This window comes from Capricornis sumatraensis, chromosome 1, assembly GCF_032405125.1.
Source record: "Capricornis sumatraensis isolate serow.1 chromosome 1, serow.2, whole genome shotgun sequence".
Lineage (NCBI taxonomy): Eukaryota > Metazoa > Chordata > Mammalia > Artiodactyla > Bovidae > Capricornis > Capricornis sumatraensis.
The window spans coordinates 159,544,682-159,564,037 of NC_091069.1; the positions used below are offsets into that span (position 1 = coordinate 159,544,682).

The 19,356-nt window shown below is 37.0% G+C and overlaps 1 protein-coding gene across 1 annotated transcript in view; it reads right to left on the reverse strand.

Annotated features, from left to right (window-relative positions):
• The window catches only part of IFT57 (intraflagellar transport 57), a 69,603-nt gene that overhangs the window by 37,157 nt on the left and 13,090 nt on the right, over positions 1–19,356 (reverse strand). Inside the window, exons 4-5 of the mRNA XM_068982309.1 lie at positions 15,654–15,744; positions 9,107–9,175 (exon numbers count right to left, since the gene is read on the reverse strand). Of these exons, the coding sequence (XP_068838410.1) occupies positions 9,107–9,175; positions 15,654–15,744 (160 nt within the window). The remainder of the gene's footprint in view (positions 1–9,106; positions 9,176–15,653; positions 15,745–19,356) is intronic.

Consider the following 19,356-nt stretch of genomic DNA (forward strand, 5'->3'; position numbering starts at 1 on the left):
TCTAATAAAAGATCTGATATTGTTTTTGAATAAGAATTTAACCTCCAATATTATTTCTATTTAACACATCAAACGACCTTTGCTACTTTAACTACTTTAGCTACTACATTGGTACACTAAGTGCTAAGATAAAATCATTTCCGTAGACTATTTAATTTTCTCAAACTAAAACCAAAGAAAGTAACACAGGAAGCGCATCTGGAGGAAATAATGTAGACATTATACCTGGTGTTGCAGAGTATGTAAAATAAGTCTAACTTTTTATGGCATAAATACCTGTAAGGCTTCTTTTCTTTGCGATGGCAACAACATGGATATATCAATGCCCCAATACTAGGTGTTGCAGAGTATGCAAAATAAGTCTAAATTTTTATGGCAGGAATTTCTATAAGGTTTCTTTTGAGACTGCAACCACATGGATATACCAGCACTCAAATACATTTGAAGAGCTCAATTCATACCTACTGAGAGGAATATAAACATCCAATTAATTTTCAAGATTAAATATTCCCCAGGACTCAGGGAACCAAGTTGTCTTAAGAATCACTACAGTATGATGTAAATGTTAAGACAATGAGTCAGGCATTCCATCTCTGGTCAAATTCCACCTTTATCACTTAACTAGTTGCTAGTCATTAAATCTCAGGGTCCCCATCTGTAAAATGGAAGTAATAATTGTACCCTCTCCACACTGAAAGTTTTGTTACAGGGATTAAATTAAATGATGTGTTTGAAAGGCTTTCATAATATTTGATACATAATAAGCCCCCAATATATGTTAGTAGTTATAATTACTATTACCATTATTATATGCCAAGCATGGTATTAGATGCTTTTACATACAGGTTAAATGCCAAGTAATAAGAGCATGAATCAAAGGAGGCTTATTCCCATTTTTTCAAATAGGAAAACTGAGGTAGAGAGTAGTTATGCAATTTTCCCAATGTCACATCATCAGTAAGTGGCAGGGCCCAGGCAAGGCCTCCCTAGGGCACAAGCTCTGAAGCACCTTACTAAACGGCTATCAATCCTTTGTCATATAAGTTACAACTCTATTTGTCCAGTTTCTTACTTGTCTTTTAACTGTATGGTATTCCCCATCCCTCCATATATAAGGATTTAATTTATCAGAGGATTTATCAGTACTCTTCCTTTACGGTTTTTAGTTTTCTCGCCATGCTTTATCATGCCTATTTCAACCCATGAGTATTACACTTCCCACTCATATCCTTGGGCCTCATCAGTTTTTAATTTGTTGATCCATATGAGGTTTATTTGGGTGTAAGATATGAGGGAGGAATCCATCTTTTTTCTCCAAATGAACAGCCTGTTATCTCATCACCATTTAATTGAATCTGATTGATTTGCATTTCTTCATATACTAATATAACCATATATGTGGATTATTTTTTTAACTCTGTACTACTTCAGTAATCTATTTTCACATCAGTATAATTTTTTTCAGACTTGTAAAAAATTACACAAATAGCATTAAAAATTCACATATACCCTTCATCCAGATTCACTAAATGTTAGTGTCTCACTTGACCTCGGGGCAATTATGTATAAAGGGATACAATGTTTATATCTAGGTGCTGAGATTTGAAGAAATTTTTAATTTTTTCTTTGTATTCTTTTGGGCTTTCATTTAAAATAAACAAGGAATATATTTTACCTTTAAAAAGAATAAAGTTTTTTCAATAAAAACAAGTAAAAATGTAAGTTTGATTAATTTCCAAACACTAGCTGGTACAGGGGTGGTAAATGCTTTAGAAGTCTGAGTAATAGAGAGAAGTGCATTTTAATGGGAATGGTGAAATTTAAGTTTAGCTTTACAAGGAAGTTTGGGATGTAAACAGGCAGAAGAGGCAAGTCAAGCGTTTACATAGGCAGGAAAGCATCATAAGCCAAATATGAAATACGGAATGAACATAGCTTGTGAAGATCATATGAGATGAGAGACTAGGAGATTAAAAAGCTAAATATTGGGAAGCAAAAGAAAATTGAATATATCGTGAAGACCTCAGAGGCCAGGCTGAGGAATGTGAATTTTGTCCTCTAACCCAGAGGACAAAGAAAAGTTACAAACAAGGTAAAATAATTTAACCTAACAAATCTTTATTTAGTACCTACTAAATACCAGGTACTGTTCTACTCCAGGGATAGTGAATAAAATGATAAAAATCCTCATAAAAGAATATTTTAGTTTTGTTTTATGAAAATTTATAGGTTGTGGATTTGTGAATCATAGGATTAAGTGGAGCTGGGGTGATAAGGAAAGGTATCACTAAGGAGGCAGGATTTGAGCTGAACCTTAAACATTGAAGGGTCAGGTAGAGAGATGACGGGAAGGCATTTTAGGTAAGAGACAAAAGAGGATGAGATGAGGGCAGATATACTCATGAGGTTACCTTGAAACCTCATGAGTCTGCCTGGAAAAGTTATCCCAGAAAAAGAAAATAAAGTTGGCTATATAGGTTGTTGTCAAATTGCTAAGGGTTTTGAAAGCCAGACCAAAAATGTATTGCTTTGTTATCTGTCTAAACTTAGCTGTAGGCAATGAAAAGCCAACAAAAGTTACTGGATTCAGAATGATCTGGCAAAAGCCATGTTTGGGGGAGTAACACCAAAGAGTAAGAGGATACTCTCTAGTGGTCCAGTGGTTAGGACTCCATGCTTTCACTGTCGAGGGCCCAGGTTCAGTCCCTGATCAGGGAACTAGGATCCCACAACATGGGGGGGAAAAAAAAAAAGAAAGATTGAGGAATAGAGGAAAAATATTTCAGCAAAGGGTAGAGTTGGGGAAGGTGAATATGAGAGGGATTTCAAAGGCACCATCTACAGGTCTTAGTAACTAACTACATGTCCTGGATGAAAATGAATCAGTTGTCAGATATTCAAAGCACTAACACTGTGAGGGGTAGATGGGTACAGGTGAGGGTTTTTAAGAATATAGGTTTATAGAAGAGCGCACATTCCGGGTAAACATCTAATGTACTGAATTTTATAATAAATTACATGCTATTAGTGTTGATTAAGGAAGTAAAACCTATCCATTCACAAAATGACAGCTTTCAAATGATTCCTAGAAAAGATCCTAAAACTACAATACTTTTCATTAGATTCCCCTTAGTCATCTCTATAGAGGAGATCCTATGTGACAGCAGACTGAGTCCAAAAGGCCTTCAATAATAATCCAGTGACAGATAACAAAATTAAAGCCATGCTATCACCAGAGCTTCCTAATTTACATCAAAATGCAATCTTCCTTATAACTTACATGCTACGTAAGCTTCTTACTCAAAAATATTCATGGTGGTCTAGAAATTTGTATTGTGAGACTGGGGCTTTTTTCTATTCTTCTATAACACCTAAGAATGTTTATAACTAATTCCAATCTCTAGGAGAGGTAGAAATTATACAAAATAAGAAACTCATCAAACATATACTCTCTGCCAGCACCTTGCTAGGTGTGGTCCCCAAGTTCTATTAATCTTAAAACAACTCTGGGTTGAACTGTGTCCCCACCTAAAGATAAGAAATTGAGTTAGAGAGAGGATAAATCATGGCCATGTGGTCAGGATTTTCCATCTAATGCTGCTTTTCCACTGTAGCACTGGCCTTAAAGGTATGGACTCAGAGTTGGAAGTGACCTTGAAAAGTCCTTGCTTCCCCACAATAAAACCAGGATGAAGATGAGGATCTTTCCTATTTCAAATGTGGATTCAAAAGCAATGCTAAAGATCAAGCAAAACTCTCTTTTAAACCCAGCAAGAACTGCCATTTGAGTCTCCTCTGAGCAGTGAGGGGTGCAGCTTTTTTCTCTAACCTACATTTCCTATTCACCTCCAGATGTGAAACTGCTGGGGTGGTACGGGTTAGTTAACAGAGAAATAAAAGCATTTGCTCAGCCATAACGCATTCCATCACACTCAAAACATGTGGCATTTTAATTGTATCTTCTGTGAAGTACCAATGATAGAGTACAGTCACAGCACAGAGAGAACTCACAACCCATTGTTTTAGGAAAGGAGAAGAAAGAACATTTTCCTCAAGCAGGAATCAGAACCAGGGATAAACTATGGGGCATAGTTTATCACAGTTTATCAAATATACCATGTTGTAGCATGGTATATTTTCCCTCGTATTACTCAGAAAGACACTTTGTTGAACAGTAAAGTGTAAACCATATGTAAAGTGAAGAAAATGTGAAGTATTTAAGCTATTAATCAAAGTAGATCCATCTTCTTCCCCTTTTTTATTGCAATATTGCAGACTTGCCACAATGACACCCTAAACTACAACTGAAATGATTTTTATCCTAAGCCCAGAGTTTTACTTCCTTACAGCTTTTGCCTTTTAAGCTAAAAATTCTCTCATTCTTGCTACAATGAATTTTTTGCTAAGTAATTAAAAACCAATTGTGTTTAAACCTTTTCAGAGAGTTGGTTTTGTGCAGTATAACTTAGGATTTGGTTTCTAAAACCTTAAATTTAGCATCTCAAGGAAGAATGGTGTCTATGGCATGTTTGAAAAAAATGTTTTGAAATGAAGTGATGGGCATTTAAAAATAGAATTCAGAGAGTGTGCAGCTTCCCTCCCATTTTTTTTTTCTGCTGGGGGAGAAGAATGAGACATCTGCATTATGCTGCCAGATCGCTACTGCTGGGATTCTGTTGAGCTTCAGAATGGAGAGGTTTTTCAGAGACCACTCATAATTACAGCCTAGTTACCATGAACATGCTGGCACTTTCCAATCAGCATGCTCAAATTTCAAATGGTAATAACCAGAACACCTGCTGAACACCTTGCTTCTTTCCCTGCTCCCACGCCTCACATCTTCGAACATTCTACCACATCACTAACCCTCACAGGCTCTGCCCAACTGTCAGAGCTTCATTCCCCGCTAGGGTCCCCCACCCCATGGCCAATCTCACAGACGCTTTTAACTCAATTTCAGACTTGGGAAACATTCGGAAACCAGAGGGACTAAAAGAATGTGGAACTCTGGGGGCTAGCATTTTTTTCTAAGAAAAAATTCAAAATTTAAACAAATAGCCTGCAAATCAAACTCTGGAAAAATAAAGCAATCCCTCACTAGTTGCAGGAATTGTTTTCTTGCACAGTATGGGCATAAACCTCAGCGATGTTGCAGGTTTGGCTTCAGACCACTTCAGTAAAGTGAATACCACAATAAAGCAAATCACACAACTGTTTCGGTTTCCCAGTGCATGTAAGAGATATGTTTACAATACACTGTAGTCTGTTAAGTGTGCAACAGCATTATGTCTAAAAAATAATGTACATGCTTTAATTAAAAAAGATTTTATCAATAAAAATGCTGTCATCCGAGCCTTTAGCAAGTTATAGTAGTAATATCAAGATCATTGATAAAAAAAATCATTGATCACAAACTGCCATAACAAATATAATAATTATGGAAAAGTTTGAAACATTTCTAGAATTATCAAAATATGACACAGAGATCAAGTGAGAAAATACTGTTGGAAAAATAGCACCAGCAGACTTGCTCAATGCAGGGTTGCCACAAATCTTCGATTTGTTAAAAAAAAAAAAGCAGTATCTGCAAAATGCAGTATCCTGCAAAGCACAATAAAGTGAAGTATCACAAGATGAGGTATACCTGTGTTATTGGTAAAACTATAATGCATTAAGAGACTGGAGGAGGAAATCACAGCAAAAATGGCTTCAAAGTATATTTTTTAAACCTCAAAGTAGATAACTATTCTGAAAAACACCTGCTTCCACACAAGCCAATGCCACCACTGCAAGCATTCATGACTGATAGGAAGCACCATTTCCTTAGAACCCCGGTTTCAGTGTTCATGAAATGCTGCTGCTGCATCACACTCTGATTAGGAAGACATTGCAAAGTTTAGCCAATGGGCACACAGCATCTCTTTACAAATTCCTCAAATTAGCAGTTATAGGCTTCAGCTATTTAGTGGGAGCAAGGACGCTTGGCCTCTTGGATTTCTTTCATGGAAGGACTTGTGCTCAGCTGGGCAGCAAGTGGCTTTCCTGCTGTCAGCTCCCTCGGGCTCTGTCCCACGTGCAGAGCTACCGATCCTGGGGGTTGCCTCCTTCCCAGGGCAGCCTGCCTCCAGAGATCAAGCCCAGCAGGCAGCACTTCTCCACAGCTTCTCAGTAGGCTGGCCAAGGCTTTATCAGGCCTGACTCACAGTTCCATCCCCTCTCAGCACAATACCGCTTTCTCACCCTGTCTTTTCAACATGAACATCTTGCATCCCAAACTGTCTCAGTGTCTACTTCCAGAGAACACGATCTACAACGTATGTCTGTTTCATTTGCCTTCTCTCTTGTTCCTACCACAGGTCTCAGGAAAATGCTCATGCAGACCCAGCTTCTTGAGTTACCATCATCCTTAAGAGCAAACTTCTCAGGGTCTAGACTATGCTTTATTAAATCAAAGAAAGGAATATAAGTAAATTTCTCCTTGCATGATCCTACATGGTACATAGAAGAGAACCGAATTATTGCTGAGAGATTCTCTTCTCTATGAAGATTAAACTATACTTTCTCATAAAATTATATATAAAATAGCATCCATTCATACGTGTTTTCATTCAATATTATTCAATATCGAGCACATTCTACACAACAGGCACAGGTAGGTGAAAAAGAGTTTAAAAAGTTTCTGCTCTAGAGGAGTTTGTGTTCTACTGGTTGAGACAGACAATAAACAAATCAGATGAGTATGATGCCAGAGCCTGTGAAGAACCATAAAGCTGGGGAAGGAGACAAAGAATGACTGGAGAAGGATCTAATGTTTCAAAACCACAGTTAGAGGGGACTGCTGTATGCCACATGCTGCTGGGCTGGCACAGTCACGTATACATTTAGGAAATCAATTTCCTAGATAGAATCCACCATTCTTGTTCTAGCGATGAATTCATCACATCAACTTGAGTGAGATATTTCTTCTGCATTGTGAGCCCACCTGCTTCATGAAACATAAAATCTTAAATCTGTGTTACTAACTATACAGCAGTTCTGTCTTAGGGAAAGAGCAGCCTGAGCCACTGAAAGCTCCAGTCAGATACAGCTGTCTCAGGCAGATGGCTTTAGTGGGCAACATCATAAACTTGCCAGATTTTTTAAAATATAAAAGGGTTTTCTGCCTCATTAGTACTTCATGGCTGACCATCCACAAACACCTGGTGTTCAGACTTTTTCCTCTTGTGAAAATGCAACCATACAGTCTTAGCTCAAAAAAAGTATAGGTTATATATGAGTAACTATTGACCAAAGGATCTAATGCTTAGATCATTTTTAAAGTCACTGGTAGAGCAAAAACCCATCCTTACACAGTTTAATGGAGGTGAAAAATTGAAATTAGGACCAACAGGGACTTAGAGTCATGGTAGAGGCAAGTTAAATTACTTTGCTCCTTCCCAATACTCAAACTACGTAGTCTAGAGGGAATCACAGGTGGCCTGCACAGGCTTCTATTTACACCATCAATATAAGAATGAAGAGTACAAATAACAACTTCTTTATAAGAATAACTGTGTATGCAACTCTCCTTTTGTTTTTTTCTTCACACTTTAGAACTCTGTCATCACATCTTCATCACAAGAACACCAAGCACCAAAGCATCCTTGCTTAAGTTAGGAATCTATGCCATTGAACTCTTTGTTATAAGGTAAAGGAGAAAAATCAATAGACTTGGGAGTTTGAAGAAACTGAGCTAAAATTATGGCATTGCAATTTATTTGCTTTTTAAAAGATTAAACTGTCTCAAGGTTAGAAATTTCAGTTTGTGTATCTATAAAACGGAGGTAACATCTTCTCAAATACCTTAAAAGGTCAAGAAAGGATGTGTTTTAAAGTACTTTGAAAACTGTAGTGACTGGCAAGTATATCGTTATAACGGAAGCTTGGCTGTATTTAAATGTTAACATATTATTTTGAAATAATTTTCAATTAAGCAACAAAAATTTATTTGTTCATTTAAGAAGCATTTAGTCAGTACCTTTTGTATTACATTATGGAGAATATAAAAAATGATAGTTATTCCTGTTACCAAGGAGCTTATACAAGTCAGATTTAAGAGAAGGAATGTGGGGGGAGGTGTGGTTTTGGTTTTTGCCAATAACTTGTAAGTACTTTCTATGTGCCAGACAGACATTGTATAAATGCTTTATGTGCAGTAACTCTTTCAATCTTTAAAAAATCTTTGTTAAAGGTAATAGTTTTATTCTGATTTTATGGATGATGAAGATATGACGCAAGAAGATTGGAAACCTACTCAAAGTCAAACACCTAGTAAGTATGGAAAAGTCTCAAAGACAACTCACACAGTCAGTCAAGTTAGCCACATTATATTACATACACCTCAAGTTGGGCAGAAAACACACACATATTGTTAATAATAGTTACAAATGCTAATAATACTATGGCAGTGAATGATAGTGAAGAGATCACCTTGGGGTGAGGTGGCCAAGGAAGTCTTCATGATATGTACCCAAAACTAGGTCCAAAATTATTTGCAGAATTAAGATAAGAAAAATTAAATAAAGGACAAATAAGATTTTGTTTCATATGTATTTTTTGTGGCATGTGGTAAGTATCACTTTATTGAAATACAACATACATATAGGAAAATACAAAAATCCCAACTGTACTTTGAAATTATTTCATTGAGTGGGTTCTCTTTTATAGACTGGGCTTATTTCCTAATTAAAATAAAGCAAAAAATGAATTGAAGCAACTGACCATTTATTCATATACCAGTCTTAATAAAATCCATTTTATTTCAAAGAATTACCTAGAATTTAGGTATTTTCCTATAATGAAGACCATTACAGGCCATTATAATGGAAAATAACTTGAAATTGACCCTGAGTTGATATTTCATAATATAGACCAGAGGCTGTTCCACTTGCTCCTCTGAGTTTTATATCTGCTATAACATTTTATGTATAAGAAAATAATTTCAAGAGCTACTTTTCAAATGACACACAGAACCATGGCCAGAACAATGATTTCTACTTGCTTCCATTCCCAGCAGAATACATGTACTGACTGCTTATTGGTCCTGCCTGTATCCCATGTAACTCACCAAGCGATAGGTCTGGGCCTTCAAAACGTTGAGATCAATAAAGTTTTCTTCATTGTCTGTCTCCTCTTCCTTAGGAAAATAAAAGAGTTTAAAAGTTAATAATTATAAAAGTTGTAATTAAAAAATATATTTCCAGATTTTTTTTTACAGTAGGTCCTTGTTGGTTATATATTTTAAATATAGCAATATATACATGTCAATTCCAAACACTTATGCTAAGCTTGACAGGAAGACTAACAAAGAAGGGACATTTAAAAGCCTAGTAGTGTGCATAAAGTAGGGCATTATGTTATCTGTTTTTTGAGGTTTTGATGATGCCATTTAAAAATAGGGCCTGCATTTTTTTTACAATCACTTAAGAAAAAAAAAGAGCTGTGAAACTAGGGATAAATAAACATAAGAACAGAATAAGCAACAGTTAATGGAAATTTTGACTAAGACGACTAAAATGGACAAAAATGAGAGACTGATAGATATGGAATACTCTTACCTACTCCAGGGACCAATCACAGTAATGTGTATTTTTGACATCTCATCTCCTATATGCTTAAGTTTAAACATATTAAATATTAATTCTATATAAGGATGTAAGATATTAACCTTGTATCTTAGATATTAACTATCTAATAAAAGGATACTTCAGGTAGATTCCAAGCTGGTCCTGATTCTGAGCCCAACTGATGCGGGGGACAGGGTCAGAAGAGACCCTTTGACAAGCAATCTCCTTCCCAATACACAGTAAATACAGAGTTTGAGCTGGCTGTATAAGCAGGTAGGACAAAACGTTAAAATGTCTTTGTGGTGACAAGTGACAAAGTGGGTGAAGCAATTTTAACAAGAATATCCAAAGCTTAAAGACATGATAATGAGGCCAATGGAGCTTGGTTCTAAAGTCTTGTAAAGAAAAACAAAAAAAATAAGTGAGAGTTGTTTGGTGGACACTTTCACATGTAGAGCTGCACAAAAGCTACAGTAGTTGATTTCAAAGATAACCCTTGTCTTTAAGCACTTAGAAGTATGTAAGACAGTGGTTCTCAAAATGTGGTTCTTATATCAGCAGCATTAGTATCACCTGGGAGCTTGTGACAATGTAATCTAACCATCCCAGATCTATAAAGAAACTCCTAGGAGTGGGGCCACTGAGCTGAGACATTAGAACTATGTTAATCTTTGAGAAATTAGAAAGATTATAGTAAACTATGAAACAATATAAACACAGATAATGTACAACCAAATAACGTTCACTTTTTTAGGGATGGAGGCAGTGGGGCCTAGATGTGTAGACAAAACTGATGTGTTTACACCTTAAATCCTAAGCATACATGCAGATGCACATCTCTGAGAAACAGCTCAGTCTATCCTGTGTTTGCACTAATGATGGTGTACTTAACCAGAGCAAATGACAGACGCCAATGACTCAGTGCCGATGGGAGAAGAGACGAGTTTATAATGCTTTTATAATAACCTAATCGGTACTGTTTACATAGGTGATCAATAAGTACTTGTTGAACTGTGGTCGACTGAACACTATTAGGCAAAAAGCTTTAAGAGTAGGTACTAGAAAAAGAATTTAAGTTATTAAAAATTATTAAGAAAGCATTCAAAATGAATTTGAATATAAACAGACTCAAAAAATAGCTTTAAATTGAGGATTTTAATCTCAGTAATTTAAAAGGTACTCAATTTCCTGTCATTTCTTTGTCTAATATGTGTCTTCATTCTCTTACTGCCAATTACTAAGGATATGATTATATACTGTGAGGACATTCTGTGAGACTATTCCGTGTCGTGATCCCAATCCTCCCTTCTTCCCTCTCGGCTGCCCTCCCTCCCTCCTTCCCCTACCCCCTCTCTCACTTTCCAGTTATCAATGTGTCCTAACTTGATTTGACCAGTCCAAAACGGAAGCTTTAGAATTTCTTGTTGACCACAGAAGAACTTTACTTTGTCAGAAATAAATGATCTTTGCCATCTGTGAGCTATCCCACAAACTCTGGCAACAAAATAGAGTAATATACCACCATCCAGATGCTTTTGGCACTGACCCAGCTCTCCTTACTAAGAAGAACGAGAAAGGTAAAAGGCCTCCTTAAAATAATATAATAACAAGGAAGAAGGAAAAGGGAAAAATTCAAGAGACATGATGTAAGGGAACTAAGAGCCTCAGACACAACCCTTTGAGGAAGGCTTCAGCTTGGTCTTATGACAGCAGAAGGTCTTTACTTCACAGTTGGCAAGAAATGTGTGAAGACGATGCTTTCTAGTTTGTTCCTCTAATTTATACAAACAGCAATGCTGCTTTGAACATTAAATGGTTCTCAGAAAAAGAAAAAAAAAAACCCTATTTTCTAAAAGTTACAAGCAATACACTGACAGATGATTTTTTGTCAAATATTTAATGAACAGCTACTATGCACCAGGCATTGCATAATAAACTGGAGACAAAAAATGTGCAAAATTGGTTTATGCCCTCATGGAGTTTTCCTTCTGATTAGTTGGTTTTTGTCCTTTTTTCCCCTGACTAGCTGTTTTGAGTTAGAGGTCTTTGAAGCTAAATACTGATGCATTAGGACCAGGTATCTGTAGATAAACTATTTACTACTAATAATAAACAGTAACTAAGAAACAAGATGAGGAAACATCTGAGTAAAATAAGTGAGATTAACAACAGGGACTATATGAGGACTTAAAATTTTCTAAGCCTGAATGGAAAGATTTATTACACAAAGAATAAAGTCTAAACTCCCTAAAATGACCAAAATGATCTGGACCTGGTCTTTCTTCCCAGTTAACCCTGGAGATGGGAATGGCAACCCACTCCAGTATTCTTGCCTGGAGAAGTCCATGGGCAGAGGAGCCTGGCAGGCTATAGTCCATGGGGTCCCAAAGAGCCATACAAAACTGGGCAACTAACATGCACAATCAGAAGTCACTCTCCTCCTCACTCAGAAGAGCTGGCCGCAATGGTTTTCTCTCAGTTCCTTGATCATGGTAAGTGTCCTCCTTCCTCTGAGTTTTTGTACATGCAGCTCCACCAGGGTCTTGCCCAGTGCTTACTACATAACAGGTGCTCAATAAACACATGAATGACTACATTTTTACCTTAACTTTAAAAATTTATCACATTAAGAAAGATATCTTTTAAACTGATTGGTTTTACAATGGTCTTTTTCTTTCTGTAGACAGTAGTCATCTTTTTTTAAAAAAATCACTTTATTTATTTTAATTGGAGGCTAATTACTATACAATACTTGGTGGTTTTTGCCATACATTGACATGAATCAGCCATGGGTGTACATGTGTCCCCCAACCTGAACCCTCCCGCCACCTCCCTCCCCATCCCATCCCTCTGGGTTGTCCCCGTGCACCAGCTTTGAGTGCCTTGTTTCACGCATTGAACCTGGACTGGTCATCTGTTTCACATATGGTAATATACATGTTTCAATGCTATTCTCTCAAATCATCCCATCCTTGTCTTCTCCCATTGAGTCAAAAAGTCGTTTCTTTATATCTGTGTCTCTTTTGCTGTCTCGCATATAGGGTCATTGTTACCATCTTTCTAAATTCCATATATATGCATTAAGAAACTGTATTGGTGTTTTTCTTTCTGACTTACTTCACTTTGTATAATAGGCTCCAGTTTCATCCACCTCGTTAGAACTGATTCAAATGCATTCTTTCTAACAGCTGAGTAATATTCTGTTGTGTTTATGTACCACAACTTTCTTATCCATTTGTCTACTGATGGACATTCATGTTGCCTCCATGTCCTATTTGTATGGAAATACAAAAAACCTCAAGTAGCCTAAGCAATCTTGAGAAAGAAGAATGGAACTGGAGGAATCAACCTGCCTGACTTCAGGCTGTACTACAAAGCTACAGTCATCAAGACAGTATGGTACTGGCACAAAGACAGAAATATAGACAAATGGAACAAAATGGAAAGCCCAGAGATGGATCCACATACCTAAGGATGCCTTATATTTGACAAAGGAGGCAAGAATATACAATGGAGAAAAGTCAATCTCTTTAACAAGTGGTGCTGGGAAAACTGGTCAACCACCTGTAAAAGAATGAAACTAGAACACTTTCTAACACCATATACAAAAATAAACTCAAAATGGATTAAAGATCTAAATGTAAGACCAGAAACTATGAAACTCCTAGAAGAAAACATAGGCAAAACACTCTCTGACATGAATCACAGTAGGATCCTCTATGACCCACCTCCCAAAGTAATGAACATAAAAGCAAAAATAAACAAATGGGACCTAATTAAACTTAAAAGCTTTTGCACAATGAAGGAAACTATAAGCAAGGTGAAAAGACAGCCTTCAGAATGGGAGAAAATAATAGCAAATGAGGCAACTGAAAAAGAATTAATCTCAAAAATATACAAGCAGCAATATCAGAAAAATAAGCGACCCAATCAAAAAATGGGCCAAACAACTCAAAAGACATTTCTCCAACGAAGACATACAGATGGCTAACAAACACATGAAAAGATGCTCAACATTACTCATTATCAGAGAAATACAAATCAAAACCACAATTAGGTACCATCTCACGCCAGTCAGAATGTCTGCTATCCAAAAGTCTACAAACAATAAATGCTGGAGAGCGTACGGAGAAAAGGGAACCCTCTTACATTATTGGTGGGAAATCAAACTAGTACAGCCACTATGGAGAAAAGTGTGGAGATTCCTTAAAAAACTGGAAATAGAACTGCCGTATGACCCAGAAATCCCACTGCTGGGCAAACACACTGAGGAAATCAGAACTGAAAGAGACAAGTGTACCCCAATGTTCACTGCTGTTTACAACAGCAGTCATCTTTTTTATACATATGGTTTAAAATATTTATACTACTGATAAAATACATTAAAAACTTTAAAGATATAAGGGAAAATAATCATTCATAATCCTTCTACCTACATATAACTAATATTAATATATTGGTGTTAACTGTTTTTCTGTGTATTTTACATAGTTAAGTTTGTGTATATAGTATGTTATCATCAAATGTCACTAACATTTCTTTGTAAACATTTCTTTTAATGGCTATGTGACATTCTACCATATGGATATGTCTAATTTATTTAATGGTTATTTTCAGCATTCACTATAAAATAATGCAGTGATTAATATCTTTGCAGCCTATCAGTTCAGTTCAGTTCAGTTGCTCAGTCGTGTTCGACTCTTTGGGACCCCATGAATAGCAGCACGCCAGGCCTCCCTGTCCATCACCAACTCCTGGAGTTCACTCAGACTCACATCCATCAAGTCAGTGATGCCATCCAGCCATCTCATCCTCTGTTGTCCCCTTCTCCTCCTGCCCTCAATCCATCCCAGCATCAGAGTACTTTCCAATGAGTCAACTCTTCGCATGAGGTGGCCAAAGTACTGGAGCTTCAGCTTTAGCATCATTCCCTCCAAAGAAATCCCAGGGCTGATCTCCTTCAGAATGGACTGGTTGGATCTCCTTGCAGTCCAAGGGACTCTCAAGAGTCTTCTCCAACACCACAGTTCAAAGGCATCAATTCTTCGGCGCTCAGCCTTCTTCAGAGTCCAACTCTCACATCCATATGTGACCACTGGAAAAACCATAGCCTTGACTAGACGGACCTTAGTTGGCAAAGTAATGTCTCTGCTTTTGAATATACTATCTAGGTTGGTCATAACTTTTCTTCCAAGGAGTAAGCGTCTTTTAATTTCATGGTTGCAGTCACCATCTGCAGTGATTTTGGAGCCCACAGTAGCAAAATAAATTACTGTTAAGTTAAATACAGAATGTATGTATCATCTATTGATTTTTAAAAAATCACCTCAAAAATGTAATTGGTCTATGACAGTAAAATATACTGCAACATTTTCCTTCTCCACCATTTTCGTTTTAAATCATATATACACTTTCTAAAATACTAGTGTCAACTCATCTCTGATTCTGAGGAAGAACTCTTCTTCTCTACCATTCTCCTAGTCCAGTCTGTTATAAAGACATGATCATTTAATTTCACACTATAGATAGAATTTTAAGAATGAGGATATGCCCAGAGGTTGCCAAACAACTTAAATAATGTTGATATTTATAAGTATTTTTTAATGTTCCTGCGGGGTAGGGTAGTAATCATCTTAATTTCACAAGCATAAACAAGTTCCTGAGAAATGAATGGTATTCTTATGAAGCAGACGGTATTAATTCAAAGTCTATTGCTGTCTTCTAAATTCTCTATTATTTATGGTCTATTTAAGATCATGAACAGTTAACAAACTGTTTACCTATATAACTAGTGGTCGACTATTTTCTGTCTATATTCAAAGAACCTCTGCTAAATTCACACCATAATCATTAGTGAACATGAGAATTAATTTAACCAAAGGTTTAAATTACTGGTATTTGGCACTATATTCAAAAGCTGGTTTTGTTTTTTAAATCTACAAACAATGAAATAAACTATATTCCAGAAAATGGAAGTCTACGGGAATTAACAGAAGGGAAATGAATCCAAAGGTGAAAATGGACAAAAAAGTTCAGCAACACACATACCACAAATTCTTCATCCACTTTATTCAATGTTAATTCTGCATCATCTTCTGCAACAGTTTCTTCATCTAATTCTTCCACTGGGTATGCTGGTCTAAAATAATAAAGCGTTACATGAGATGAGAGGGAAAAATAAAACATTTCAGCAGGGCAAAAAGGTACAATGTGAGTATTAAGGATCCTCCCCACTCTATGCCAGTTCTGGTTCTTTTTCACCTCTTCCCATAATCAGTTAAATGTTTCATGTATCCTTCCTGAAACTCTCTATGTAAAGAAGCAAAAATGTTTATTTCTAAACTTTAAGATTTAAGTAGTAATACATGAATGGGAAGGTACCATGCATGCTATTAGCCAACCAACTTTCTTCACTTACTAACATATCATATTTAAGTACATACACAGTTGACCCTTGAACAGCATAGGTTTGAACTGTGTGGGTCTATTTAACACAGAGATTATTTTTTTAATCTATAGTAAATACTAACTATTACATGATTCTTGGTAGGTTGAATCTATAGATGTGGAACTGTGGATACGGAGAAACAGCTTATAAGGAAGCCCTACCCACTCCAGGATTCTTCAAAAATCCAAAGGACAGAGAAGACTGGTGGGCTACAGTCCATGGGGTCACAAAGACACGACTGAGTGCCTGAGTACAAGCACAAGCACACTAAGTTACATGTGGATTTTCCATATCCTTAACCCCTGCACTGTTAAAAGGTCAATTGTGCGTCTCTCTCTCTCTCCCTCCTCATCCCTCTCTCTTGCCCTCATGCTAGCTCTCTCTCTCAACATACCTGCACTGTTTTCGATCAAACAGCAGTACCACAGCAATATAACTAGCAACCTATGGATGAACATTAAGATTATTTTTCATTTCCTTATTAGACAATGCTGCAAAGATCATTCTTATACATCAAGTATAAATGCTGGGCCAACAACTAGGTCTATTTTGTTGTTTTGTTCAATATTACTAAAAACAACTTCCAAAATGTCACCCTAATTTAAACTCCCAACAGCAGTGATGCCTTTTCCATACATTTGCCAATATGGTAAATAAGCTTCAATTTTTGTCTATCATCTAAGGGAAAAAAATCCCTAATAGCATTTCTTTCACATGAGAGTGGTTGAATGCCTTCTCATGTTTTAACTGGTTATGTGGTTTTCAGTGAAATGCCTATCAATGCCCTCTGCTTTTGTGTATATTAAGAAAATTAATACTCTGCCTAACCCTGTTAGGCACTTCCCTTGTAGCTCAGTCGGTAAACAATCTGCCTGCAGTGTAGAAGACCTGGGTTCGACCCCTGGGTTTGGAAGGTCCCCTGGAGAAGGAAATGGCAACCCGCTCCAGTATCCTTGCCTGGAAAATCTCATGGACAGAGGAGCCTGGTGGGCTGTAGTCCATGGGGTTGCAAAGAGTCGGGCACGACTGAGTGACTAACACTTACCCTGTTAAGATATTTTTCTTAGCTTATTACCTAAATATTAGCTATTCAGGACTGTTATTACATAGACTTCGCAACGTTTTCTTGCATGAATCCTACTTTTCATATCATATATCTAACATCCCTTCATGGATCACAGTCTTGCTGTGACAAAGGGGCTTGCATAACTCAAAGAAGCTATGAATTATGCCCTGCAGGGCCACCCAAGATGGACAGGTCATAATGGAGAGTTCTGAGAAGATGTGGTCCACTGGAGGAGGAAATGACAAACCACTCCAGTATTCTTGCCTTGAGACCTCATGAACGGTGTGAAAAGGCAAAAAGATAGGACTCTGAAAGATGAAGCCTCCAGGTGAGAAGGTATCCATTATGCTACTGGGGAAGAAAGGAGGGCAATTACTATTAGCTCCAAAAAGAGAGAAGTGGCTGGGCCAAAGCAAAAACGATGTTAATTGTGGATATGTCTGGTGGTAAAAGTAAAGTCTGATGCTGTAAAGAACAATATTGATAGGAACCTGGAATGTTAGTGTCATGAATCATGGTAAATTGGTCATGGTCAACTTACCATCTTGTGTGGTCAGGTAGGAGACGGCAAGATTGAACATCTACATCTCAGGAATCAGTGACTAAAATGGACAGGAATAAGTGACTTTAATACAGAGGATCATTATATCTACCATTGTGGGCAATAATTCCTTAGAAGAAATGGAGTAGCCTTTATAGTCAACAAGAGTTCGAAATGCAACACTTGGGTACAAATTCAAAAACAACAGAATGTTATAAATTTGTTTTCAAGGCAAGCCATTCAACATTACAGTAATCCAAGTCTATGCCCCAACCACTGATGCTAAAGAAGTTGACCTGCTCTATGAAGACCTACAACACCTTCTGGAACACCAAAAAAGTTATCTTATTCATCACAGGGGATTGAAATGCAAAGTAGGAAGTCAAGACATACCCAGAATAATAGGCAAGCATGGCCTTGGAGTTCAAAATGAAGCAGAACAAAGGCTAACAGAGTTTTGTCAAGAAAATATGCTGGTCATAGCAAACACCCTTTTCCAACAATATAAGAGATGACTCTGGCTGTACTTTGCACCCAAAGATGGAGGAGCTCTATACAGTTAGTAAAAACAAGACCTGGAGCTGACTGTGGCTCAGATCATGAGCTCCTTACTGCAAAAGTCAGATGTAAATAGAAGAAAGTAGGGAAAACCACTAGGCTGTTCAGGTAAATCAAATCCCTTGTTTGTACAGCAGAGGTGATAAATAGATTCAAGAGATTAGATCTGATATACAGAATGCCTTAAGAACTATGGATGGAAATTTGTGACACTGTGCAGGAGGCAGTGACCAAAACCACCCCGAAGAAAAAGAAAAGAAAAAAAGCAAAGTGGTTGAGGAGGCTTTACAAATAGCTGAGGAAAGAAGAGAAGTGAAAGCAAGGAAGAAAGGGAAAGATATACCCAACAGACTATATCTTTGAACACAGAGTTCCAGAGAGTATCAGGGAGAAATATGAAGTCCTTAAGTGAACAGTGAAAAGAAAGAGGGGAAAACAACAGAATGGGTAAGACTAGAAATCTCTTCAAGAAAACTGGAGATATCAAGAAAACAAATCATACAAGGATGAAGCAATACAGGACAGAAAAGGTAAGGACCTAACAAAAGCAGAAGATACTAAGATATGGTAAAAATACACAGAAGAACTATACAAAAAGGTCCTAATGATCCAGGTAACCATGGATGGTGTGGTCACTCACCTAGAGCCACAAAACCTGAGTGTGAAGTCAAGCGAATCTTAGAAAGCGTTACTATTAACAAAGCTGGTGGAGGTGATAGAATGCCTGTTAGCTACTTAAAATCCTAAAACATGATGCTGTTAAAGTGCTGCACTCCAACATGTCAACAAATTTGGAAAACTCAGCAATGGGCACAGGACAAGAAAAGGTCAGTTTTCATTCCAATCCCTAAGAAGGGCAATGCCGTACAACTACTGTAAAACTATGCTTATTTTACATGTATGTGATCAAACTACCATACAACTGCACTCATTTCACATGTTAGAAAGATAATGCTCAAAATATTTCAACCTAGGCTTTAGCAATATGTGAATCCAAAACTTACAGACGAATACACTAGATTTCAAAAGGGGCAGAGGAACAAGAGATCAAATTGCCAACATTTGCTGGATAGTGAAGAATGGAGAAAGCAAAGGAGTTCCAGAAAAATATCTGCTTCTGATTATTTAACTTATATGC